The sequence below is a fragment of the Pleurotus ostreatus genome, assembly GCF_014466165.1.
Source record: "Pleurotus ostreatus strain PC9 chromosome Unknown scaffold_4, whole genome shotgun sequence".
Taxonomy (NCBI): Eukaryota; Fungi; Basidiomycota; class Agaricomycetes; order Agaricales; family Pleurotaceae; genus Pleurotus; species Pleurotus ostreatus.
This window is the reverse complement of record NW_023503159.1, coordinates 1,232,407-1,257,569: the sequence shown is the minus strand read 5'-3', so window position 1 is coordinate 1,257,569 and position 25,163 is coordinate 1,232,407. Positions and strand designations below refer to the sequence as shown.

At 51.8% G+C, this 25,163-nt stretch overlaps 11 protein-coding genes across 11 annotated transcripts; 6 read left to right on the top strand and 5 right to left on the bottom strand.

Annotated features, from left to right (window-relative positions):
• Positions 1-15: 15 nt before the first annotated feature.
• On the top strand, positions 16-745 carry PC9H_006238 (uncharacterized protein; the record flags this gene model as incomplete). The annotated part of the gene is made up of 2 exons (XM_036775789.1): positions 16-450; positions 503-745. 2 exons carry the CDS (start codon positions 16-18, stop codon positions 743-745), a joined length of 678 nt encoding a protein of 225 aa, XP_036631808.1.
• Positions 746-1,063: 318 nt separating this feature from the next.
• On the bottom strand, positions 1,064-2,003 carry PC9H_006237 (uncharacterized protein; the record flags this gene model as incomplete). The annotated part of the gene is made up of 4 exons (XM_036775788.1): positions 1,064-1,417; positions 1,472-1,612; positions 1,662-1,686; positions 1,759-2,003. The coding sequence occupies 4 exons, from the start codon at positions 2,001-2,003 to the stop codon at positions 1,064-1,066; spliced, it is 765 nt and encodes a 254-aa protein (XP_036631807.1).
• Positions 2,004-2,236: 233 nt separating this feature from the next.
• IPI3 (Pre-rRNA-processing protein ipi3) lies at positions 2,237-3,983 on the bottom strand (the record flags this gene model as incomplete). The annotated part of the gene is made up of 7 exons (XM_036775787.1): positions 2,237-2,515; positions 2,574-2,880; positions 2,931-3,154; positions 3,202-3,349; positions 3,416-3,549; positions 3,600-3,713; positions 3,762-3,983. The coding sequence occupies 7 exons, from the start codon at positions 3,981-3,983 to the stop codon at positions 2,237-2,239; spliced, it is 1,428 nt and encodes a 475-aa protein (XP_036631806.1).
• Positions 3,984-4,251: 268 nt separating this feature from the next.
• Positions 4,252-5,658, top strand: PC9H_006235 (uncharacterized protein; the record flags this gene model as incomplete). Its single annotated transcript, XM_036775786.1, has 7 exons — positions 4,252-4,309; positions 4,370-4,473; positions 4,535-4,579; positions 4,628-5,083; positions 5,141-5,429; positions 5,486-5,521; positions 5,576-5,658. The coding sequence occupies 7 exons, from the start codon at positions 4,252-4,254 to the stop codon at positions 5,656-5,658; spliced, it is 1,071 nt and encodes a 356-aa protein (XP_036631805.1).
• Positions 5,659-6,078: 420 nt separating this feature from the next.
• Positions 6,079-7,904, bottom strand: PC9H_006234 (uncharacterized protein; the record flags this gene model as incomplete). The annotated part of the gene is made up of 5 exons (XM_036775785.1): positions 6,079-7,069; positions 7,121-7,326; positions 7,379-7,484; positions 7,534-7,780; positions 7,847-7,904. 5 exons carry the CDS (start codon positions 7,902-7,904, stop codon positions 6,079-6,081), a joined length of 1,608 nt encoding a protein of 535 aa, XP_036631804.1.
• Positions 7,905-8,401: 497 nt separating this feature from the next.
• On the bottom strand, positions 8,402-8,796 carry PC9H_006233 (uncharacterized protein; the record flags this gene model as incomplete). The annotated part of the gene is made up of 2 exons (XM_036775784.1): positions 8,402-8,658; positions 8,718-8,796. The coding sequence occupies 2 exons, from the start codon at positions 8,794-8,796 to the stop codon at positions 8,402-8,404; spliced, it is 336 nt and encodes a 111-aa protein (XP_036631803.1).
• A 972-nt stretch (positions 8,797-9,768) lies between these two features.
• On the bottom strand, positions 9,769-13,023 carry PC9H_006232 (uncharacterized protein; the record flags this gene model as incomplete). Its single annotated transcript, XM_036775783.1, has 3 exons — positions 9,769-12,112; positions 12,166-12,308; positions 12,361-13,023. 3 exons carry the CDS (start codon positions 13,021-13,023, stop codon positions 9,769-9,771), a joined length of 3,150 nt encoding a protein of 1,049 aa, XP_036631802.1.
• A 160-nt stretch (positions 13,024-13,183) lies between these two features.
• STE50_1 (Adaptor for signal transduction) lies at positions 13,184-16,191 on the top strand (the record flags this gene model as incomplete). The annotated part of the gene is made up of 11 exons (XM_036775782.1): positions 13,184-13,289; positions 13,347-13,508; positions 13,602-13,667; positions 13,729-14,187; positions 14,242-14,280; positions 14,336-14,482; positions 14,532-14,684; positions 14,739-15,429; positions 15,487-15,883; positions 15,937-15,975; positions 16,033-16,191. 11 exons carry the CDS (start codon positions 13,184-13,186, stop codon positions 16,189-16,191), a joined length of 2,418 nt encoding a protein of 805 aa, XP_036631801.1.
• A 446-nt stretch (positions 16,192-16,637) lies between these two features.
• On the top strand, positions 16,638-18,280 carry PC9H_006230 (uncharacterized protein; the record flags this gene model as incomplete). Its single annotated transcript, XM_036775781.1, has 5 exons — positions 16,638-16,845; positions 16,911-17,058; positions 17,117-17,565; positions 17,614-18,035; positions 18,089-18,280. The coding sequence occupies 5 exons, from the start codon at positions 16,638-16,640 to the stop codon at positions 18,278-18,280; spliced, it is 1,419 nt and encodes a 472-aa protein (XP_036631800.1).
• A 1,240-nt stretch (positions 18,281-19,520) lies between these two features.
• MRS3/4 (Fe(2+) transporter) lies at positions 19,521-20,744 on the top strand (the record flags this gene model as incomplete). Its single annotated transcript, XM_036775780.1, has 7 exons — positions 19,521-19,571; positions 19,634-19,657; positions 19,717-19,764; positions 19,824-20,046; positions 20,096-20,152; positions 20,204-20,668; positions 20,722-20,744. The coding sequence occupies 7 exons, from the start codon at positions 19,521-19,523 to the stop codon at positions 20,742-20,744; spliced, it is 891 nt and encodes a 296-aa protein (XP_036631799.1).
• An 843-nt stretch (positions 20,745-21,587) lies between these two features.
• Positions 21,588-25,127, top strand: PC9H_006228 (uncharacterized protein; the record flags this gene model as incomplete). The annotated part of the gene is made up of 10 exons (XM_036775779.1): positions 21,588-21,780; positions 21,831-22,031; positions 22,084-23,189; positions 23,271-23,586; positions 23,640-23,833; positions 23,892-24,034; positions 24,087-24,158; positions 24,210-24,549; positions 24,602-24,726; positions 24,785-25,127. The coding sequence occupies 10 exons, from the start codon at positions 21,588-21,590 to the stop codon at positions 25,125-25,127; spliced, it is 3,033 nt and encodes a 1,010-aa protein (XP_036631798.1).
• Positions 25,128-25,163: the final 36 nt, after the last annotated feature.

Genomic DNA, 25,163 nt, shown 5'->3' with positions numbered 1-25,163 from the left:
ACCACCCCCCTCACAATGAGCGCCGACCTCAATATTTCTCTCCGACCGCACGTCGTCGACGCGCTACGGCCTCTTCGCGACGTGCTCCCACAAGACCTACAAACCCAATTACACCCATTCCTCATAGAACCCACGCCTCCGACAATTCCGTATAGCATTCTTTCCAGAATCTCTCAGTGGTCGCGGTCTGACTCAGGACGCTCCGCTCTACAGCATGTTGATCGCGACGCCGCCGACTATACCATGATCTCCCTTCTCGCAGGTGCCACGACATCCCCGGAGAAGAACTTCGGTCCATATACTCCACCCAAGGAACCACATATCATAGCAAACGAACAGAAACTCGAACGACGCGCCATCACGGCGATAGTGAATGGCCTTGTGAGCATATTTGCTACTGGAATGGCCGTGTGGTGGGCATCAGACCGAACAGGATTCCGGGATGAATGGGTGCGTGGTTGACAAGTTCTTCTATCCGTGGCGTACTGATCCTTACCTTCAGCGGGTGCTTCTCTCATTTGCCGCAGCAACCATTGTGGCGTGCTCAGAAGTAGCGCTATACATCATTTGGCAGGCTAGATTACGCAAAGCCAAATCACCCAAGGACGGGGCTCCCCGAGCCTTCAAGAAGGATCGAACGGAAACGAACCCAGAGATCACCACAGCTGGCGCCTCTAATGCTATTCAACCCAGAGCTGTTGAGCTGAGAGAGAGAGTTGCACGGTTGTCGCAGCCACAGGATTAGGAAGGGAGCGGCTGTTAATATGATGGGTCAGTGATGTATCTTAATTTCTACAGCAACATGGGGTAGTTCTGCTCGCGGCCATGGGGCTCACTGGCGCAATTTGCTCAGACGCTGAATTACGTTGTATCTCCACCGACACCCAACAACGACAGCATTGCTCTCCCACCCAACGAAATCTCCCATCGGTCGGATTGAAATGCAAGACTCATTACAACAGCACTTGGCCAAACGTCTACACAGAGGTTCTTTTCAACGTCTATTGGGTGCCGACAGGTCTCTGACTCAGATTAAGCTCAAACTATTCTTATCGGCTTGGTACTAGGAATGTATCTGTAGTATCCGTGTGAGGAGAGAAAGATACCATCCGGTTAACCCCCAGATTTCGATTCTGCCTTCTTGTCCACACCCTACTTCGTCTACAAACTCACCGTCACCATGTTCCACCTTTTCAGCCTCCACCAGGTCGGATACATCTACGGCCCAGTAGGGCCATCCACCTCGGAACTTGGAGGCTTTCAATCGCACGGGGGATGCGAGGGCTTGCAAGGGGAGGTGGAATACGGATGCAACTTCTTCTAGCGATCTATGCTTCCATACATCTTCTAGGTCGATGGATGAAAGGGGAGTGTCCAGCGTTCCCTTTTCGTTGATCTGGTGGCCATGCACGAAGGCCTGCAGTGCACTTTATTTAGGAGTTCAGTCCCAGAGTACGAGATCAGGACTTACGACATATGGCCACACACGCATGTTACCTCGTAGATTCACTTCTGTTGGACCTAACTCCCCAAGCACCTCTACTCGATTTGGAGATATCCCCAGCTCTTCTCTAGTTTCTCTAAGTGCACCAGCGAGAAAAGACTTATCGGTCTAAGAATACGTCAGTTCCTGGATTCGCCAGGGTCTGAAAAACTCCTACAGAGTCTATTCTCCCACCGGGGAAGCTAGAAGCAGTCACCAAACGACCGTGTAAACAGGATGATCATCATCGTGGCAGCGACTGATCGCCTACTCACCTTATTTCGCCAGAGTGCGACCGTAGCGTCTTCCCCCTCACTTCAAAGAGTATTCCGGGCACGTCGTTGACATTGCAGAAGGGAATTAGGACGGCCGCATCCCTTGACGGGCTCGCCGACGAATCTGCTAAGATACCGGGTTTGTTCAGTGCCGAGTCGCGGATTACATTTCGGAGCGAAATGAGAGTTCGTTTAGTGAACGGTTTGCTTAAGGAGAGAAACGGATGGGGGGCGAGTGAGCACATTGGACGAAGTGCATGATACGCTATCGTTCTCGGTTGCGTTTCGGTCGAGGCTTCGAGCGGGCGATGGGCTATGTTTAGCTCGGAGTTTGACCCCAAGGTGTATGACAAACATGGCACCACGTATCTCGACAGGGGACTTGTAAACCAACCGTAAAAGCCTTTTACAGAATTGAGATTGTCCAGTACAACATTATGAATCTTACGGTACTTTTGTGAAATATCTAGTACACCCTTTACCCATCTATCTCCATTGCAGCGTTGTCACCTGATGCTGTTTTAATACCGGATGCCTTACCGTTGATAGCGCGCCGTACGACCGTGTCCCACATCGTGTCGTTGATATGTTTTGCTTTCCCAAGCTGCTCCTTGAGTAACTTGATTTCAGCCTCGAGGTCTGCCACCTTTTGCACGGGAACTCCGGGTACACTCGAGGGGGTTGTTGGTTGAACGAAGAACGCATGGTCTCGTAGCAGTTCCTCATGCGTGTATTCCGAAGGCCCGGATTGTGGAGTCTGCATGATAAGATTGGGGAGTGAGTGAACCGGAAGACAAAGAGAGTGAACGGCCTACCAAGTCATGAGTTGGCAGTAAAATCGAGGCTTCGTGTGCGTTTCTCGCCTTCGCATCCCGGGTCCTCTGGAATGGAGACACAGGCTTCACAGGAACGACGTCCCGAATATCATTAATCGACGCGGCACCGATCAAATCGAGGGGCTTGAGCATCGTCGCGAGGTGATTTACAGCACTTCCGATGTGCGAGTTGATAGCTCGTACAAGCTGGTGAGACGCAATATCATACACATTAATGTGGCCAGTGGCAGTCCCAGCGAGCAGTAGCGACGAAGTCAGGGATATGGCGAGACAGGACAGAGGCTGACTGATGTTCAGGATATGAGATAGGGGTTAGCGGTGGGTTTGAGTTCTTACTTCACGGAAATGAGTCGCGACTCGTCTTCCACGCGGATTATACCGGTCAAACCGGCGCCCCCGATGGCCTCGGCGGTTGACGCTCGAAACAGATTCATTTGGTGTATCGAGCCGTCTTCAGAGCCAGCGAAAAACACGCGTTCCGTGATGTCCCAGGCAAGGCAAGAGATAGGTTGCGGGAATTGGAATGTGGTAAGAAGGGATTTGGACGCGACATCCCACAGCTGGAGACATCAGGATCGACATCTAATGGGAGAGAATGGCAACGCACTTTGACAGAGTGGTCTTTTGATGAGGTGAGGACTCTACACGTGGGGAAGAGGCCCACGCCGCAGATAATATCCGTGACTGGGAGCGTATGATCCGAGAAGGTGCAATACGGCAATGGAAGTTCATTTTGGTGATCGTCATGTAGCAATCTGACGGTTAGATATCAGCATCGCTCGCCACCGGGCAGAAACATAACACGCGGCCGCAAAATTGACCTCGACACGGACCAAACGCTGACCCCAGAATCTTCGCTGCCAGAGATAAGTGCAGCGCTATCGTGGGTGAATTTCAGCACGGTTACGCGACGATAGTGGGCGTCCCATGCGTTGTACAGTATTCCTGAAGCCACCTGAGTCCTTCGTCATAATTCATTTCCCAAGTACAATAACTTGTTCTCACCTCCCACAGATACACACGACCTTGAGCGGTTGCACCCGCACAGAATTCGCCTCGAGGGTCTATCGCAAGGCAAGAAAGTTTTTCCGGTAGTACTATCTTGAGTGCTAATTGGTCCTAGAGTCGCGTTCATTTGAGATCAGCTGCCCGGGTGATTTACCATACCTTTTGGAAATTGTAAACGTTCAATATGGACTTGTCCTGCTGAGCAACAAGCATGAAACCTCCCTGTCCGTTCCCAGACTCCACAACCGCGGTACAGTGTCTCGCTGCATTTGTCTGTTTGAACGACGCCAGCGATGTTCCTGTTTGTATATTGTGTAGAGCAAGGGTCCCCTGTCCAGAAGAAGATGCGGTCGCCGCGAATATGACTTCCTGGAGATGCATCAATGCCTGAACCTTCACCACCGGCTGCGTCGAGGTCGATTTCGTTAGATTCAGCTGTGAGAGTAACTGTCCTCCGATTCGGAGGTTTGCAAAATTAGCAATCACGTGCTGCTGTAATTACTTCTCAGGGGCTAGCGGCTTAAATACTGGCGCTCTCAGCCTGCTGTGCACCACATGCCCAGAACTTTCCGCGATCCTAGGATACCTTGTATTCTACCTTGAAGAACCTTTGCAAATTCCCCGATTCCAAGGTTGAATCCACACCCCAATGGCTTCAAACTTGTACGAAACACTGGGGGTTGCCCGAAATGCCTCACCAGAACAAAGTACGTCCTCGAGCAGTGCGGTGTTGATGAAAGCGGTTGCTGACATGTGGCTTGCGCTAGTTCGTAAGGCTTACAGGAAGATGGCCTTGCAGACCCACCCTGATCGACTCTCGCCTAACGCCACACTGGACGACAAAGCAGCATCAGAGGAACGGTTCAGACAGGTGAGCAAGCCATCATTTTGGGGTTTGGGGACGCGCAATGACTAAACATCAATGCCTGTAGGTCAACAACGCCTATGAAGTGCTCATAGACGAAGAGACCCGCAAGGTGGGTCCGACTCCTTTGGCCTTGTTTCAGTAGACTGACTTTGCCTAGGTTTATGATCGTGAAGGTGTTTGGCCGCCCCCCGAGCCGGAATACGAGGAAATACCCCGTAGGAGTGGTCCAAGACGCCACTCATCCCAGCATCACTTCAGGACGTCGCCAATGGGCGCCTTCCCCGGTCCCTTTGACGGGCCCTTCTTCCCCCGACCTTTCGGCTTCACCGACCCCTTCGTACTCTTTGAGTCCGTCTTCGGCGACCTGCGGCACGAATTCGGCATGCCACATGACTCAAATCCTTACGAGCACAGATATGAACCCGATAATCCTTTCGAACGGATGAACAGAATGCATAGGCACGTTATGTCGCAGATGGACATGTTCTCTGGGTTCATGGGGCCCCAATCATTTGGCATGCCGGACAACAACTCGAGATGGGCTTCAGAGAGCCATGTGGTCTCAAGTGTAAATGGTGTTATGCAGAGCGTACACAAACGACGAGATTGGGAGGTGTGTTGTATATTGTCTTACGCTTGTCTGCGCGCTCGTGCTTATTGTTCTTCAAAGGGGAACGTCCATGTTACGCGAACCCTCCCTGATGGAAGGGAAACATACACTATTAACGGAATAGAACAACCTTCACAAAACCTGACCTACGACCGTGATCAACACTCGGCCCCTCCCCAAGTTACTCATATCCAGTCCACCGGGGGCAGCCACTACCCGCAGAACAATTCACTGTACCCTAGCCACCGCGACGCCCATGGCATTCATCGACGTCACTCCCATTCCCATTCCCACTCGCACTCACCCTCACACTTGTCAAGACACCGTGACCACCACCCCTCTGATTCACGTACGTACTATCTCGTCATCTATGAAACATATCTAATCCATCTGCAATGCTAACAGATCCCGTCATCCCAGGTATCTATCCGGATCCTGCAAGTGAGTATCATGAGTTTTATGCAATTCATATCGATTTACTTCCTATTGTTGTAGATGCCCCAGTAATCCCCGGGCCGTACGATAGACCGCCAAATGAAGACCATGTTCACCGGAAGAGATGGTGGCGTGGTCACTAGTAATTAACTAGTTCCGATGGAGCCTCTTTCTCGACGCGTATCTCCGGACGCTTCTTCTATTTTGTCTCCTTGCCTTCTCCTTACCAGGAATGTACTTATCCACCCGGTAAACCATTTTGTAGGTATAGAAGATCAATCTTGATATCGATCGCTTTGTATTCTCCTCGTCGTAACTGGTAACTCCAAGTCGTCGCTTTCATACCTACCTTGTAACGAGGTGCCAATTGTACATCCTAGGCTTCTTTCTTGCTTTCTTACATACTGTAACACGATAATGATGTCTGTTTCCGCCTATCGAATTTCGCCCAAACTCCGCATAGGATGCGTTCTAATTCGAGAGGCTATTTGGTCTATCATATATCATATACATCGATGCCAGAATCCATATAGACGAACAAACGAACAAACTAAGTAATGAGACTAACTGCCTTTCTTCTTTCCTTTCTTCTTCTTCGCAGCGGTCGTCTGAGCCTCTACAGGGGGTAACTCAATACTTCCCCCTGCTGCCTCAGCAACAGTCTCATCCCCGTTCTCTATCTTCGTCCTCGCTTCCAAAAAGAACATGACGTCCCTTACCTGGTCTTCCAATTCCTTGATCTTCTGACCATAGCCTTCCCTCTCTGCGTTAGCCTGCGCTACCTTCTCCTTCATAGTGCTAAGATTCTTCAACAAGCCCTCGCTGACTGTCCGCTCTTCGCGCAATTCCTTCTCCAAGCGTCGCGCAAGGGCAGCCATCTTATCAGCTTTGCCATCAGCTTTCTGCTTCTCACGTAACACCGCTTCCATCCGCTCGTCCTCCTCTCGCTTCCTCGCCTCTTGTTCTTCTTGCCACCTACGCCGCTCGTCGTCCATCTGCTTCTGGATTGATTCCAACATCGGCTTGAGTTGATTAACTTCACTCGTAACCTCGGATATTCGCTCTTCGTAGTATTCCCGCTGAGAATCTAGCTGTGAGGTTAAAAGGTACGAGTACTCAATCCCGATGGCTTCGATTTTCTCTGCGCTGAGCGCATCTGCTGCACTAGGTCCGAGTCCGCCTTCCCGAGGGCTGGCGCCCATAGAGGCAGAGGCACTCGGTAATTCGACGAGCTTGCCATCTGCTTTATTCTGAATTAGCCGATGCACGTACCCATCTCCCGCATAGTCCCATACACGTTGCGTCTCTAGCTCAAGCGCGTACAGATGGGTAGTTTCCTGATAGTGTGCCTGCGCGTGAGCCTGGCCATACCGCCCGCAACCAATGTTTCCGCAGATGAGACATATCCAGAGGTTGGTGGTTGATGGGCAAGAAGAACATGTGGACAATACGGGCGTAGATAGATTGTTGAAGGGGATAGAGCGAGATGTGCGCGTAGATGACGACGTAGGATGCGACGAGCGCAAATTCTGGGAGTAGCGGCAGACGGGGCAACTGAAACAGGCGTCAAGACAAGTTTACACTTAGGAGCTGAGAATGACAAACCGACTATCGCCCCACTTGCTAAGACACATGCAGTGGAATGTATGGGAACATGGAACAGTGATGAGGCCTGTTACCGCAGCGTCCATTCTCTCGAGACAAACGGGGCAGGTAGGTAGTTCGTAACTTTGTCCCAGAGTGGAAGCAAAGCGTGTTTCATCTTTCGCAATATTGACCGATAGCACGCGGACTACGTTACAGGTCTCCGGCTGCGCGAAACAAAATCAATGTTCGCCTCCGGAATGCAGTAGGATAACACACTTCCATGGAGGTAAAGGGTTTGCCGTTGTACGCTTCAATGAAGTCCGCAGCATGATCAGGGTTGCGAAAATTCAGGAGGGCTACGGAGCGGTTGGGCATGGAATCCCTTTAATGATCATCAGCATAAAGTGAATGTAGCATCCGTAAAAGCTCACCGGATGATCCGTAGTTGTGCAATACCCTCTTCCGCAGGAGCTACGAACGTCAAGAAGTCTGACGGTGTCATCCAAGCTGGTACAGCCAGTACAGCCAGGACGACATCCGTTGTGCTTGCTTGTTCCGCAACTTCAGTATCTTCAGGTGAAGATGCTCCATCGCGAAATACATGAACCACGCCTTGTGGCAGATTCGTTGACCCGGATTTAGTGTTTGTGTGAGGAACGAATGTAGCTGTTGCAGGCCCTTCTCATCCACGCCGCGACCGCACAGCATGAGACATTGCCCCGTTCATTGAGCATACCGCCATACCTCGAGAAGACGACCGTTCGCGTTCCTTTCCAACGTGAAGGTGTGAGGCCATGCTCATAGTCTCGAAATCAACCCAATCGATTCGGATAGGGCCAAACCTATAATCCTTTCCCTTGTAGCTGTTGACCGCGTTTCTTCGGTTCGTGGGTTTTGGGGGCTGCACAGGTAGAGTCTGGAAGAGAGAAAAGGGAATAAACTCTGGCGCTGTAGATGGCGACGATGCTTCAAATGTCGGGCAAAGAGATATCAGGATGTGATATCCTCGCATAATATAGCGGTCGTCGCGGTCGACGATTTCGTTGGTGCCTGTGTCCTTGAAATACGGACGAGCGCTAAGCGCTAAGCGCCTGGCTCCCTCCCCTAATAATAGAACTCATCGGTACTATTCGTCGCATCTGCTAGGAGTGCCTTCGAATTCAGCGGTTTACATTATCTGGGTCAATATCCGGCCAATGCCATCCATAACACACAAAGTCGTCAATTTAGAGATAAGAGTAGGTCTCGAAGCCATCGTTGTCCATATTCCTTCTTTAAATGACACCTCCTAGGATCGACTCAGACTGTCCCTTCCTCATCCCGCTTCTCCACCTCTGCCTCGTAATTCGTATAGAAGAATCGTTTATCCGGTTCGGCGCTGCGTTTCTCCATCTCCGCCTCGTAATGCGTGTAGAAGAATCGCTTTTCTGGTGAAGCGTCTCGCTTCTCTACCTCTGCATCGTAATGCGTGTAGAAGAACCTCTTCTCGGGCTCAGCGTCGCGTTTCTCGACTTCTACCGCATAATCCGTATAGAAGAACCGTTTGGCTTCTCGCCCTATTGTTGCGGCTCTCGTTAGCTCGTCTTTGACGAAGCGCACAATGAAACCAACTCACCCTCCTCCGCAACGGGCAAGGCAGCAGCAAAGGTGCTTCCGAACAGGATGGCGAAGGCGAGCAATTGCTTAGAAAACATGGCTGGTAGGTCGTGTCGAGTCTTGGGAGGAGAATGGATTCATCGAGCAACGAATCCCTGGTTAAATACTCTGCTAGGTGCCATATGTTGAAAGGAGAATAGCGCGTTCTTCGGTTTCGAAGCGAAAGACACATCGCGAAGACGTCACTCCGCCGGTGGCTTTCTTGGATTTTGGATTCCGTTCAACCGCTGACATACTTCTTCGCTTCGTAGCCAGAAGGAGCACGACAATATGTCCATGCAGGTGTGAGTGCATGCACCTAGTCCCACCATATTGCGAGCGAGAGATCTAGGAAGCAGTATCAAAATATCACTCCACTGGGTGCAAGCACAAAATTAATACTTCCCATGTCAGACAATATGTCGGCAGACATGGAACTTTGGAAGTTGTTTGGAATCGTTCCTTCGTCATATTCGCATCGGAGCTTCATCTCGGCCGTCTTGGATTAACATACGCCAAGCGAGTAGTAAGTAATTGGCACCCACGAAGCATCGAACCGTATATCGATAACCGACCCGCTTGTTTTCATGACAGCCATAAATCGCGATAAATAACGCACTGGAGGGCTAACGCAAGGGTCAGCAGTCACCAAGTCTTTACACCTTCGCCGAGTAGTAATCTCACCAAGATTCACAAGGTTCCCAAGTTTCATGCCTGTCCGTTGACACGGGTAGTGGAGTCTTCGAACCCAGACTCCGGACTCCGCACCTACGAAGCGATGTCGCTCCCGAATACTTGAGAAGCCAAAACAGCAAATCACTATTACCTTTTTAGGCAACTCGAATTTCGTGGCATGAGTCGGTAGAGGTCCTTGAAGTGTCTTCTGGACTCTTCACGGTTGGAAATGGCTACGGCGGTGGGGCAGATTTCCTTGGGATCGGTTGTCACCAGTTGCCAGTAATTAGTTACATGCATTTAACAAATCTAGATAAACTCCTACACAGATGGATGCAGTATAAATAAGGATGGCGTTACAGTCCCTCAAAGAAAGACAGGTCCTGAGCACTCAACGATTGGTGCTTTTGAGGCAAGGACAACACCGACGAGGAGGCCGAGTTCTGGCCGCTTGTCGAGGTCGCTGACGCCAGCGAGCTAAATGCGGAATCCAGGAGGATCGGGGAAGCAGGCTGGATTGCCTGTGCCGATGACGCCAAGACTGGGATGCTGCTTTGCGAAGGAAAAATGCTACTGCGAGGCGAGAGACTCCCATTACTCAAAGAACTATGGTTGAAGCTTGAGGACAAGGCAGGAGATGATAGCGAAGGAGGCACAGTCGTAATACCCCCTTGTTTCAATGGCTCTACCTTTGGTGGCCCATTAGGGGGAGGAGCGAGCGGTGAGGGTGTAGGCGAGCGTGGAGCAGGCCAAACACCAAGCTTTGTGGACGCTATGTCCATCAGGCCCATCGTGCGTGAGTGGTCCCTTCCTCCAGGTAGCTTGCCCAACTGTTGACTGAGGGGTGGGGAATTGGCTAAGGAAGAGATCCCCGACGAGAGTGCCGACGGTGTTTGCGAAACCCTCAGAGGGGAGGCGGGTCGAGATGATTGTCCAATCAATGAGCTGGGTTTTGCAGGTGGCTTAGGGGGCGAAGGCGTGCGTAGAGTAGGTGAAGAAACGAAGTCATCGAAGTCGTCATCTAGTCCTCCTAGGGGTTTGCTTCTAGTCGAAGCTGAGAAGAGGTTCTGATGAGAGTGCGCCGAAGAAAAGGACGTGTCGTAGGAGGGGATTGAGGAAGCAGATGACAAGGGTTTTATCGGTGTTGAAGCGAACGAAGTTGTAGGGACGGATGAATAGAAATCCGAGAATTCGTCATCGTCGTCCAACCCAGAGGGAGGGAATGGTCCCTGAGATGGGGCTTCTTTGTGTTGTCCCTGTGCCTGGGGTATTACCGGAGGCGTTGCTGAGCGAGATGATGGCGGAGGAATCATAAAAGGTGAAGCAGATCGTTGAGATGACCCCGGTGGAGGAGGTAGGTTGAATACATTGTTCAAACTGCTCGAGGAGGTTTTTGACATGACAGCCACTATAGGTGGACGCTTTGAATTGAGTTGTGGTTTGCGTGTTGTGGTAGAATGGGGAATCAGCGGTGGAGGATAGTCTTTCGGTGGTAAATGAGGAGACGGCGGGGCGGGGGATAGGGTGGTAGTGGATGGAGCATCAAGCAGTTGGAAGTCAAGGTCAAAGGTACTCGTTGTCTGGACAGTCTGAGAAGGTGCTGTAGACGCAGCGTCCACGAATGGCTGGTCCAAGAAAGATAGATCACTAGTAGGTTGCGCTGGCTTGATGATGCTGAGCGGTTTTGGGGTCGGCGGTGCTTTAGGCGGTGGTGACAATGCAGGAGGCAACTTGATAGGAGGGGCGGTCTTGCGTAAGATTTTCCGTACCGGGTCTTTACCCAGCATGTTAACGTCAAGGAGGTTCAGATCCTGATCGCCTAACCCAAGTAGGCTGTGGCTGTGATCAGACGATAAAGTTGGGACATCACCAAGGAATTCCAGGTCATTGTTGCTTAATGCCAGTGAAGGAGGGGAAATTGGCTCAGGAGAAAGCGCGGAAGGCTTAAAACGCGAGAAACGATTGAAGAACCGTGATACGGCCGACGGAGTAGGGGGATCTTTCGATTCTAGAGTTCCTAAAGACTGTGATGAACCAGCGTCGCCGGTAGGGGCTGCTTCCGTGAGAGCCGGAGGAATTGGTAGAGTGGTAGAAGCGGGAGTGGATGCTGTAGTAGCGTCAGCATCTGAAGGCTTGACGTCTGGGGGATTACCAGTATCGCCAACACTAGGGATTGTTTTCCCTGATTCACTGTCTACGCTGGAACGCGAACCAGAGGTACTTGCGCGGTGCTTGTCTGTTTCGTCCATCGAGACTTTCGGAGTTGGCTGCGTCGAGTTAGAGGTAGTGACGTTGGTAGAACTCCTCCGATTCCAAAACCAGCCGCCTTTAGGCGATTTATGCTGCGTTTTCACCCCATTCCTGGAACTGAGCTCCTTAGCCCATGCTTCCTCTAAATCTTCCCGTTCATCAGCTCCAAGGACCCTCCAACCCAAACCACCATTAACGAAATCTGCATCCTGCTTCGTGATGCTCGCCTCATTGTCAGAGTGGGACCCTGGCGACTGCGAGCGCAAAGAAGCTTCCCATTCTCCATTCCCCTTGCTGGCGACAAATAAAGCCATGGGACTCCGTTGGCTGATTGGCAAACGACGGGTCAACTTGAGGGCGCTGAGAAGTTCCTTACTCGTGGTTGTACTCGCGAAGGGGACGCGAGCAGGCAGGGTTAAAGCGGGCATAAGACGTGTAGTGGCCAGCACACTAGAGGCGGGATGGTAAAATCGGATAGAACAAGGCGAGAAAGTGACACGTACAGATCTTCTGAAAGGTCTTCCATGGATCTATATTCTCTTGCATATGCAGCGGATTTATTAGCTGCGTCCGGCGCATTCGGAGGCCATAACTCTTCGGCAAGTTGACTTACTTGCTGGAGGATTGACGCGAGGAGTTCCGGAGGCTGAAGGCGTTTAGCGTATTGTTCATGAACCTAATTACGCCCAGGTGCTCACTATTTGGCGGTCCCGCAAGGCTTTCAACCGCTTGGCCTCTGCCCACTCGTCTACCACCTCCTCCCGCTCTCCACTACTAGTGTCCGGGGCTGGTTCCGCCCCATCATCCCAAGACGGGGTTCCCCATTCATCTGAGTCCTGAGTTGGAAATATAGGTGCTGATGGCGTCCAAGGGAGGGCCGAGCGAGTCTCTTCGTCGTCGGCGCCGGATTCGAAAGAACCAAACCCATCAACGTCGTCATTAGTGTCCTGCCCTGCATGACGATCATGTACGACGTCGGATGATACATGCGGGAGGTCATCATTAGTTTCTGATTGTGTTACAGTTTCTTCGTCAGATTCATCAGGCAGTGGTTCCGCCTCTATGTCAGGTTGTTGGGCGTCAGGCGATGGTGCTCCGAGGGGAATATCATCGTACAGAGATGGGTTCCATCCTCCAGAAGAAACAGGGTCTACCGACCACGAGGAGGCATGGTCATTGCCAGACCACGCAACATCGACTACGCCTAACTGAGGTTCCGCTGCGGCCGTCCAGGAAGGCGACTGACCCAGGTCATCTTCGTGATCATGGAGAGACGTAGACAGCGTGGACGAGGACCACTTCTCCGGCGGCTTTGGCGATGCTGAATCCCCGCCCCACGCATTGGCCCAAGGATCCTCCATGTCAGAAGGGAGTTTACTCTCCAGGCCGTGAATTGAAAGCAACGGTTCGGCAAGTGATCACGTGTACAGTATTAGTCACGTGGAGAGCAGTGTGAAACAAGCTCGCTCGGACTTGTATCGTGCTTCCCTTCATCTTCCTGCTAGTTTTGTCTTCACCTTGATGGATTTCTCGCTGGGCGAACGTAGTATTCTCGAGTGGGATGAGGACGATGTGCACGCTTTCTTTACTTCACTCGGCTTTCCTCAATACGAGAGTCAACTCAAAGGTCGGACTTATTCTCCACTGAGACGCTCGCTGCATAGTAATTATTCCTATGCCACAGAACACAACATCTCGGGAGATGTACTCTGCATGCTTGACTCCGAGGGCCTCAAATCAGTCGGTGTTACTACTATAGGACAGAGACTGGCCATCTTGAAGGCCGTTTGGCAACTCAAAATCACCCATAATATACCAATCGAGGAAGACCACTATGTGCCACCATGTCAGTTCTGCTCATCTATTCGTTTCGATTCATGCTCATTGGTGTACATCACAACTTTCCATCGCTTCTTTTCACTCTGCATCGTCACGACAGCCGAAGCCCAAGAACGAGCCCAGGGAATGACCGTAGAGAAGCTGTATGGCGCAGTTGACGAGCAAGGTGAGTTGCCTAGGACTCAGTTGCTTATTATGACGCTTCAACACCTGCCCGTTCCTTACAGCCACCAGGATACAGTATCTTGAAGAAGACAATCGCCACTTACAGTCAAACCTCCAAGTTCTCATGGATGAATTGAATACTCTTCGCACTTCTATATCCAACTTTACGACTTCATTAAACCTCGCACCTCACGCCAACAGCAACTCGAATAGCGACAGTAGTCCTATACGGCGACAACCCTCCTTCAAGTGGGCCAACTTCATTAAGCCGCAGCGCTCGCCTACGAAACTAGACACCATTGCTTCCTCTTCAACAGCCAAGTTGGATAGCATCGACTCACCCCACCCATCTCCACAAGGATTTGACAGCGACCTGTCTTATGCGCAGACTCAGCCCCCGCCGCAACCGCCAAGTCAACCATCAGTGCAACCACTTCAACCACTTCGTCCACAACCTACACACCAATCGTCACTCCCCTATGGCTCCGCCCCGTTGGCTGAGGCAGCCCCGAATCATCCTGGTATGTAATAACATATCCAAGTAATCTCCCAACCATTGATCCAGCTGTCCTAAGTTTCCGCGTCAGCCATAAATGCTAACGTCACGTCGCCTTGTACGTCTATAGCTCACTTTCGCTTGTTGTCTCAACTCATGATCTCCCTCTCTAGCCACTACCTCTATTGCTACATCAAACCATACACCGCCTCCAGCGAATGGGGCCTCATCGGCTACAGCGACACTGCAGAAGCCGCACAGGCAAGAGAACCCAGACCTACAGAAACCTCACCGCCAAGACAGTTATGACAATCTTCGTGGTATGTTGCATGGCCCCTCTCTATATTTCGCCCCCTGATCCCTTTTCAGAGGGCAATAAAGGTGACAAAGATAACCTCAAGAGTTTCAAGGTTTCTTTGGAGGACCCAACTTGGAAAGTTCTACCAGCGGCTCTCAAAAAGTATAAGATCAACAACGATAATTGGCAGAACTATGCTATGTTCATTTGCTACGGTAATCCAGGTAAGCGGCCCACATCCACCTATTGGTAGGGTGCAGCCAACGTCAACTTTGTAGGAAACCGTATCGAGCGATGTCTATCATATGATGAGAAGCCACTCCTGCTGTTCCAAAAGCTGAAGGACGCCAAGAAGAATCCTGTTTTCATGCTTAAACACATCAAGGATATCCGTTCTCCCATCGCCGTCGCTCAGCAGAAGCTTGCCGCTCGCAAGGCAGGATCAATAGCGTCCAACAATGGGAATGCCACCGATCCTTCAGCTGAGACACCGGTAGCTACGTCACACGCCCAAGTCGCTTCGAATGGTGGTAGCAATGGAACGAAACACGGATCAGATCGTTCAGCCCGCCCATCGGCGCTCACATTGCCAGACTATCAAGGAGGTCCAGGCCCTGGGACTGGAACTGGCAGCGCGCGCGCGCCTTCGAGTGGGCTCCTGACTACAGGTCTTAGCCCCCAACCTGGATGGCCGTCGGAGAATAGCATGCTTTCTCCAGGAGTTGTCGATGGTAAATCTATCGGGTCGTCAGGCTTGGACGAAAGCCACATGAGCCAGTCAAGCGTAGGCTCTAATATGACTGGCACGACGCTAGTCAATAGTGTTGGCGGGCATGGATCCCACGGTAGCCATGGATCTTCCTCCTCCATCAGTACCGCTCGGGAGATTCCAGCTTCAACAGGTATCTCTTATGCAGTGGCTATATATCCTTACATGGCGGAGCAGGATGATGAGTTCGATGTTGTTGTGTACGTTCTACTTGCCTTTATCCCCTAAATCTGTTAACAATGGAATCTCTAACGCAGGGGAGATACCTTTGTTATTCTGTCTCGAGCCCGTGGGTGGTGGGTCGTCCAGCGCGATCCTACAGGCTCTGGAATCGTCGACACCGAGATATCCAAGCAAGGATGGGTACCCGCCGGGTGCCTACTCGAGACCAATGTTCCCGTGGCGTCTGCAATAGCTGAAGCGACAGCATCGAAGACAAATGGTTTGCTAACCTCATCATCGACGGCTAGTAGCAGTTCTGGTTCTCCACCAATTACCCCAGCAGGCAAGACACCCATTCTGCCCCTGAGCATCATCTCGACGAGTTTCCCTGGTATCGCATTGATGGACTACAAGAAGAAGGGAGACGAGGAGCTAGATCTTGCAAAGGATGACGCCTTGAGAGTCTTCAAGCGATATAATCATTGGTCATACGTATGTCTCCCGATGTGACTTTGTCCTCATGGAAACTTACTGTCTTTCTCTAGGCTGTCAAAGAAGAGAGCGGCGACCGCGGTTGGGTGCCAGTGCGTATCTTCGCGCTTCCTTACTTGTCTCTAACTAAATACGTCGTTCACTTTTAGTCGTGGTTCATCGGGAAGGTCTCCACAGCCCCCGCTACTCCGAATACGAGTGGGCCTAATAACCCCATGACCATTGATGATGGAATCAGCCAGCCACAAGTATCCCCCATGTCGTCAGCATTCCCATCCGTGCAGTCAAAAACTGCTGCCGTCGTATAATGTTATATATCTCGGACTTGGTTCATAGACGCGTGGATTCGCTTTCTTTTTCGTTCCCTTCTTATCCATCATATTCGCTGTCGTATTGCCCAGTCATTCCTTATAACAAATCTGTATTTCATCCATCATTTCTCTGATATTTACGCCTCTTTTCGACACTACTACATATCACTCGACGTCGCTCCTTCTGTACATCAACATGCCCATTCGTACCCTTCACCTTTGCTTGACTGCAGTTTCTCGCGTTGCGCTATATTCCACCTACACCTAAATGCTTGGGACGAGGTCATGATCTGGATATCCTGTTAATATTCTGTATTTGTATAATACATGATTGCCGCCGGGTAATACGGCGCCAGCGTGTCAAATCATAAACTCCAAATCTTCCCTCAGTACATTGTTTCGTTCACACTCTTTTTTTCTTCTCCACCCAACTTTTTGAGGCCATGCTTGGCTTCTACGAACTTCAATTGACATGTCTGGCCGTATTCTGCGCAGTCGCTCTCTTCATTGACCACCGCACGTCACGACGACAAGGCCCTAAAGATACCCCGGAATCCAGGCTTGAGAATGGCAAACTCGGTTCCGCTGCAGGGTTCGCTGCGCTTGCCAGACAGTACCTGGCGGTCTACGCTATTGTAATGGGCGAGTACTGTTATCTATCGCTAACAAATAATCTGAGCGAACCTGTGCGACCCGCGTTGGTCTCTTCTCGATAGGTGCCGACTGGCTGCAGGGGCCGTATGTTTACTCGCTCTACAGAGAGCAGTATAAATTCCCTGAGCGACTCGTCGCAGTCCTTTTCGTGACCGGCTTTGTTTCTGCAGGGCTCACAGCGCCTCTCATAGGTGTCTGGGCTGATCAACAGTACGTGGCCATCAATGTCGCTTCATGGCTGTCATTCTGATGGCCTGGCATCGGCCAGTGGACGGAAACGGATATGCATGGCGTTTTGTATCACGTACACTTTGGCCTGCTTGTGTATTCTCGTCCCATGGCTCCCTGTCCTCCTCATCGGCCGCGTTCTGGGTGGAATATCCACGTCAATCCTCTTCTCCGCGTTTGAGTCGTGGTTAATCTCGGCTTCTACCTCCCAAGGTCTCCCCCAGCAGGACCTTTCCACTATCCTCGGACGTGCGACACTCCTGAACGGACTGGTCGCCACTGGTGCTGGTGTGGTAAGCAATCAACTCGTCGCTACAACCTCGTCATTCGCATCGCCCTTCATTGCGAGTGGCGGCCTCCTTATCCTCGGTTGGACCGTCATTCGCTCCCTCTGGACAGAGAACTACGGAAGCGGAGGCGGCACGAACGATACCACGGACATATTTCAGATGAAGAGACTTGGTCAAGCGCTGCACATCGTTCGATCTGGTGCGTGGAAATGATTGGGTTGTTTTCTACCCTAACCTCCTAGTAAAGATCCATTCCTCCTTGCCCTCGGCCTGACACAGACGTGCTTCGAGGGGTCGATGTATCTGTTCGTCTTCCTGTGGGTGCCTTCGCTTCAAGAAGCCTCAGCCACATTCCCCGCTGTTGCACTTCCATTGGGCTACATATTCTCCGCTTTCATGATCTCCATGATGCTCGGGTCACTGCTTTACACGGTCATATCGTCGCGCTCGCAACCACAATCCGGGTCAGACTCGTCGTTGGTGCTTCACGCGAAGTTGAGCAGTCTCGTGTGCGCTGTAAGCGCGCTGGCACTTGCAACGAGCGTCCGGTCGAAGGACGAACATGTGCGATTCTGGGCGTTTTGCGCGTTCGAGGCGTGCGTCGGGATGTACTATCCCGTGCAAGGCATGCTGCGTGGATCCCTTATTTCCAACGAGCACCGAGCCACTGTGAGTATTTCGTACTTTCGTTGATCAACACTCATTCCCTCCGTACTCCACAGCTATCATCGCTGTTCCGGGTGCCTTTGAATGTATTTGTGGTAATCTCGCTGCTGACGGGCGTGTCGTCGGCGCGATATGCTGTTCTTTCAGCTAGCGCCATCATGCTGGCAGTCTCGGCGGTGACAACGGCGCTTGTGATCGTCAATCGCGCCGACGGGATCACTGCCGATGAGAACCCTCGTACTGCCTGAGTCGTCGTTCATACCCCCTAAAACGTATTTTATCATCTGTGAGCTTTCACTATTAACTTGGATGTATCTTTGCTTTGGACCGGAACGTAGAGCATCTTATCAGATAAGAATTTGACCTCGGCGTCTAAACAGGTAAACAGTTCGCCGCACGCCCACTAGTCCCAGTCCAGTTGTCATTGCGCTGTCCGTCGCGGCCATGCCAGCAGTGCTACGGCGCATAAGTAGCACCACGGATGCTTCCCTTTCGCCCGAGAGGACTTCACTGCCAACTCTCTTCCACCAAGGGTAGCCACCATGTTCCACTTGTTGCGCATGGCCCTGGTTATCTGTCTGCTGGTCTGTTTGGCCCGGGCACAGGATCCACCGTGTTTGAAGAGCTGTGATGTGGATGGCGTGATGAAGATGTGTTCAGTGTGAGTCCCCGTGTTGCCCTTCCTTGTTACAGTATTTTAATGGCCGTTGGGGAAATAGTTCCGGTGGCCAGAGCGTCCCGTGTTATTGCCAGGTCAAACCCGATCGAGCAAAATTCTTTGCGTGCCTAAAGAAATCATGTACGGAGAAGCCCAACATGGCAGAGGACTTTATGAAGCAGCGTTGCTCAGTGAGCACCATTTGAGCCTGCTCGTCAGGATTGACTAACAAACTGTATTAGCATTCGAGGGTGAAGGTACACCACCATCGTAGGCTGTCGCTGCATTGACCACCCAAGCCGAACTCGTGGTCGGTGCCGTCTCCCTTGCATCACCTCCCGGTACCCGGGTGGTGGTACACTATTCGCCGGCCCGGCTGATTTCCTGGGAACACCAGCCTTCGACGGCACCCGCGACCTCGCACGGATGTCTAAACGCACCCACCGAAGAGGCGGGACATTTTAAGCCGTTCCTTCTAATCACACGTTTGTCCGATGGATAGATAGATTGCCAAATGTATACCCTGTGTAATTGTAGAACGCGGATGGAGAGTTCTCACTGGTGGAAATCGATACGTGTCGTATACTTGCTTTGTGCTAGCCACCACGAGTCTACGACCTCTTTCATTGAGGATTTAACGCAGCTAAGCCTTGGCGACTACACCAAGCGCAGTCAGTTGGTGAGTAAGCCCCTGATACGCATCCACGTGACTTACCACGTCCGCGATTGGCTGGTGTCTCCGCGATTTTTCAGCTTTCCTTTCCTCCGTTACCACCGCCCACCACCCAGGCTTTGGGTCTTCGCCTTCCCCCATCGACCCCCCAGTTCTCATGGCAGAGGAGATTGACTATGAGGCTCTGTCCCCCAATGCTGGACTCGGCGTAGGTCTCATCGTATTCCATACAAAGCAGTGCTAACAGACTCTTTGGTTCCGAATGTTCAGATAAACATGCTTGCAGGCGCCTTCGTGAGCTTTGGTTTGGTTCAATGCATGATACTGATCAGTTAACAATGTTTGAAATACAGGCTGGCATCTCGGAGCATGCCGTCATGTACCCGGTCGATAGCATTAAAGTTAGTATATTTCCAGAGAGCTCATTCGCGTCGCGTCGTTTCTGAAGCATGGGAACCAGACACGTATGCAAGTATTTGCTACATCGCCAGCGGCGGTATACACTGGTATTGGCAACGCTTTCACACGGATTTCGTCGACCGAGGGAATGAGAGCGCTATGGCGGGGCGTATCGTCCGTGATATTGGGCGCTGGACCTGCTCATGCAGTACAATTCGGGACACTGGAGGCGGTCAAGGAACTCGCTGGTGGGAATGCTGCGGGAAATCAATGGGTGGCGACGTGTATGTGCTCGTTCGATCGTATCCGGAGACTGACCTAATTGGTATGAAGCACTGGCGGGTGCTTCGGCTGCCATTACCAGCGATGCTTTAATGAACCCATTCGATGGTGAGCTCGTCGTGTTTTCTTGATCCGTGTGACAGTTACCGAATAGTCCAGTCATCAAGCAGCGTATGCAGGTCCACAAGTCGGAATTCCGGTCGGTGTTCGCCTGCGCGCGTACGGTCTTCATGAAAGAGGGAATAACCGCCTTCTACGTATCGTATCCCACGACGCTCATGATCACAATCCCCTCTAACGCCGTCCAATTCACCGTGTACGACCACCTTAAAAAATGGATAAATCCGCGTGGGGAGTATTCACCCACTACACATATGATCGCTGGTGCAGTATCAGGGGGTGTTGCTGCAGCTGTGACAACACCGCTTGACGTCGCTAAGACGATTCTCCAGACACGGGGGACGGCGCGGGAAACCGAGCTTCGGAACGTGAGGGGGCTGGCGGATGCCTTCCGCGTTATATGGCGGCGGGATGGGATAAAGGGATTCGGGAGGGGACTGACACCTCGGGTGCTCACACATATGCCCAGCAATGCACTATGTTGGCTCTCTTATGAGTTTTTCAGTAGGCGATTCTTTGGGGCTGGACTCTGGAAATGGACTGACCGACTGTTCTAGAGGTGGCCATCCGGGAAGCATAATGCGATTCGATCGACAACCGACAAAAACGTTGGGGTTCGGTTCTGCTGCCTTTATATTTTCAGCTCAGCGTCTATACACTACATTTCATTTTCTACAGAATATTGCGCAATATATATCCTGGATCTCACCCCTCATTTACCAATACGTCGTGCGAGGTGCTCCGAGAACCGACCGCCCGAAATGAGCAAAGCTAGACATGTTGCTAACTCGACGACATCTACTCCATGTCGATGCTGAAATTCGGATCTGTAATGCGTCAATTCAATGGGGGTCAGTGGAGGTAACGAACGTGCCAGATCCTCCATGGTCGTGACCATGTGCCTCCCTAAAATGTGCGTGCCCACATGGACTGAACGGGCGAACATAGGACACGGGTCCACTCTTTCTTGTTTCCGTCTCCGTGTGCTCGCTTGCAGATGAGGACCTCGAAGGTCACGGACAGAAGAGGGGCCAGGCTGTGTGTCTATGAACCATTTCAGCTACTCAGGAATTCTATTCTACGCTTCTACGTGAGAGGTAAATGCTGGCGGTGCCCATCGTTGCCCCTTGGCATCCCCTGTTGGCACTCCTGTGTGTTCCCTGGTCGGTGAGTCGAAAGTTTAAGTGGCAGGCTGTACCTAATACTGCACGCGAATGCTATACTTCGTGCGCGCTGTTGCCCAATCATGTAGTGCTTCTTTGATTGTCGATGTCGCCATAGTCAGAGGTCAGTATTTGTGCGTGTTTGGCCAACGGTGCTCAGATTTTGATTGAGTCGAGGAGACGGGCGCTTCGTTGATTGCTGGCCTCTAGCAGGCCATTCTGACCATCTTCCTCCTCGAATTTCTTCCTTTTATGCTCTCATGTCATTTTTTGGTTTTGAACAAAACGATCTAGAAAAGGAAAAGGCCAACTTTCTGAGAGGTCGTGTCCACGAACCCGAAGATATCGCCGTATATACTTGGGGCGAGGAAAGCTACGATGGGCTCGGGGATGCTCTTCTCGAAGGCGGTGATGACCTGAATAATGAGACTTTTGGTGACGCTGGTGTCGTCGGTGAGCACGCCCACAATGCCTGTCTTGGACCACGGTCACACAATGTCTAGGAAAGGACTTTGATTTCTCCAATGCCGCCCTTCCTGATGACTTGGGCCATCCGACAAGCCAGTCTGGCCATCCTTCTGAATTCGCCAGGGAGCCGGCTCCATCTAAATTCGGTGCATTACAAGGACAGCAGCAGCAGCGAAGTCAGTACCAAGATCCAAAGCCCAAATCCGCAACATCCTCCGTGAGGTCTAGTCAAAACGGTAGGTCCATGTTGATCCAATTAAAGTAGAGCAAGTACCCATGACTACTTAGCCGCTCGTTCAACGCCACCGTCTCTGGAAGCTATCTGGAACGATACTTCCCCGTTCTCTGTTCTCCCTGGACGCACCGGTAGTAGTAATGGCGCTGGCCGCTTGGGCACGGATCCATCTAGGATGGGGCTGTCTACTTCTCCGCGTCCCCCTTCAGCATTTAACGGCAACCACGCCCAAAGCAATCCAACCGCCCCCAGCAAATTCTCGCCCTTCGATAATGGTCACGAAGAACCTCTGGCTATACACCAACCTCTTGGTCACGGAGGACATGGTGTTCGAACTTTGCAAGAAATCGAGGCCGAGATGCGTCTTGCTGCCCAGCGTCAGCAACTCCAGCAACAGAAGGAGCAACAGCTCGTCCGCCAGCGCCAGTTGATAGAACAGGAACAACTTCGCATCCAGCAGCAGGAGCAGGAGCAGGAACTACTCGTTCGTCAACGCCTTCAACTTCAGCAAGAACAGCAGCAGCAGTTGCAGTTACAGCAACTTCAGCGGCTTCAGCAGCAACAGTACCTCCAGGAACGGGCGCATCAGCATCAACGTACTCCCCCTCCTCGAATGCTCCCGGTGTCCCAGTCGCCTCGGTTCCATGACGCTCAACAACGTCAACTATTGCTCCTTCAGCAGCAACAGGAACAGCAGCAACAACAGCGACTACTTGAACTGCAGGAGCGCTTACGTATTGAGGACCTGGACCGGCAACTCCGTGCTACGCAAATCTCCCAACTCAACCAAGGGCCTACTGCTCATCGACGCACCCCGTCAGGACCCACCATCGCAGAGTACCAAACCGCCATTCTGCAGCAACAACTCCAGCAGCAACAGCAAAACTACCGCCGTCAGCATTCTCAGTCGCCTGCCTTGCGTGATGTGGCCGATTACGGGAATGTTCCGCTGGGTCAAGGCCTGAACTACTTACCCCAGAGCATCCAGTTGCAGCAGAGATTGTTATCTGAGCTAGCGCAAGCCGAGTTCTTGAGGGACATGCATGGCGGTGCGCCGGTCGATCAGGAAGCTTTGCGAACAGAAGCCTTGCGGAAGATCGTCGAAGCCGAGCAAATGGAAGAGAAGAGAAGGCGGAAAGCTATGAAGATCGCCCGTATGGTATGTCTCCTGCTTCGCATCACTAGCGCTCACTCACTCCCTCACAACACATATTCACTAACCCTCTTCTCGTTCATGTAGTCCAAATACAACGATCTGATGACACAATCGGACAAGGACTTCATCACTCGTATTCAGGTCTCACAGCTAGTCACTCAAGATCCCTATGCTGAGGACTTCTACGCCCAAGTGTACGGCGCCATCCTACGGTCAAAGATGGGATTGCAGCCGCACGATGAGCGGGTGCTGAAGTTCGGCTCTGGCGGAGGTGTGGGCCTGGGACTCGCGCAACAGAAGGGTAACAATCGACGGCCGAACGCTATGCAACGAATGGAGCAACAAGTCGAGCGGATTGTGAGCAATGCACGTAAGAGGGAAGAAGAGAAAGGCGTGCACTGTGAGCTTGTTGGCAGTCAAAGATGGGTTGCGCTTACCTTGTTATCGGAATAGCTCTCCAGAGTCTGCAGGGCGCTCTGGGCAAGACCTCTGGACGAAGCTACAAAGCGGCTCCGCGTCAATTGTTGCAAGTCGACTCTTCGCCGACCCTAGGCAACACGCATGCGCATATATCGAAGCAAGACTCCAATGACCATGCCCAGCAGGCCAAACGGCTCGGACAGGAAGCTTTAGGACATGCAGCGGATGTGAGGCTTTTATCTGTAGTCATTCAGCGGGATCTGTGGCTTATCGCACCTTTTTCAGAGCTCCGGTGTTACTCGCAGGGAGCCATTGGCCCACAGGGAAGTTCTGTCCATGCTTGAACATCTGTACGACCTCGTTCTGCAAGCTGAGCAACTGCGGAGAGATCAGCCTCTTCCGGACGAACAAGAGGAGTTGGCCGACTGGTGCGCATATAGTTGGCCCTATGTTTCACCGTTTCAACATTACTTTTTTAAGGGAGTACGAGTACAAGCTTGTTGGTGAGCACCTATGGGAAGGTCTTAAGGTTATGGTTCCTCTCGAAACTAGGTTTGTCGCTCTTCTATTTGCGCCCCGCCCTTAATTGATTTTGCTACTCAGCGACCCCCACCCATTCATATCCCTCCTGATGCCCGTAAAAGGAAAGAAGCTCCTGCCACGCCTATGCCGCCACCTCGCCGACGAACAGATCTACACCCTCCTTACTCTCCTTGTTGCGTGCTTCAACCAACTCGACGTCGTCAAGGATGCTCCAATCCTGGACACTCTGGAGGACACCCCCGAGCGCGCCGAAGTTGATCGTCAGACACAGGCCTTCCTGACCGGCGGCGTCATCCAGAGCATCTTGCCTGTGATGTCAAAGGCACCACTCCGTATCGTCACTGGGCTTCTGGGATTACTTCTTGATAGGACCGATATAGCGGCGATCACTCAGACGAAGGTTAGTCGCCTATATTTGATCGAATATCAACGTGGTCTGACATGCTTTCTAGCCTGGTTTGGCTCTCTTGACACTGTTGTTGAGCCGTGTCGAGGTCATCAAGCAGAACACCGCCAATTCTCTGGAAATGCTCGAGGTGGAGGAAGAGCGCCCATCTCCTGAAGAAGCTCATCAATGGTGAGCGCATCCAGATTTTCTGGGAAAGAATCCCCCTGATCGCTCGGCTCGGAATTAGGACCCTCATGTTCGACCATCTCTTCCAACTCCTGACACCACATCTTCTCGCTTTGTTCTCATCTACTCGTCTCGCCCCTCTTCTCCCTCAAGGTACCCAAATTGGTATCGCTATGGATGAACTCGATCAGCAAACGTGGCAGTTCCTTGCTGCCCTGGCATTACACGCGTCCCCTGAACAGCACCAAGTCCTTGTAGCCAGTCTCCGCGAGAAGATCCTCCACAACGTTGTCAGCATCAACAAGGGCTGGGTGACTGACGAGGAAGAAACCCGCCTGAAACTCGCAAACGTCAACATTTTCCTGAATGCCATCGGTCTAGACAGCTCTCAAATAACACTCTAAAACCTCGGGCTCCCATTTTCAAGTACAGATCCAACA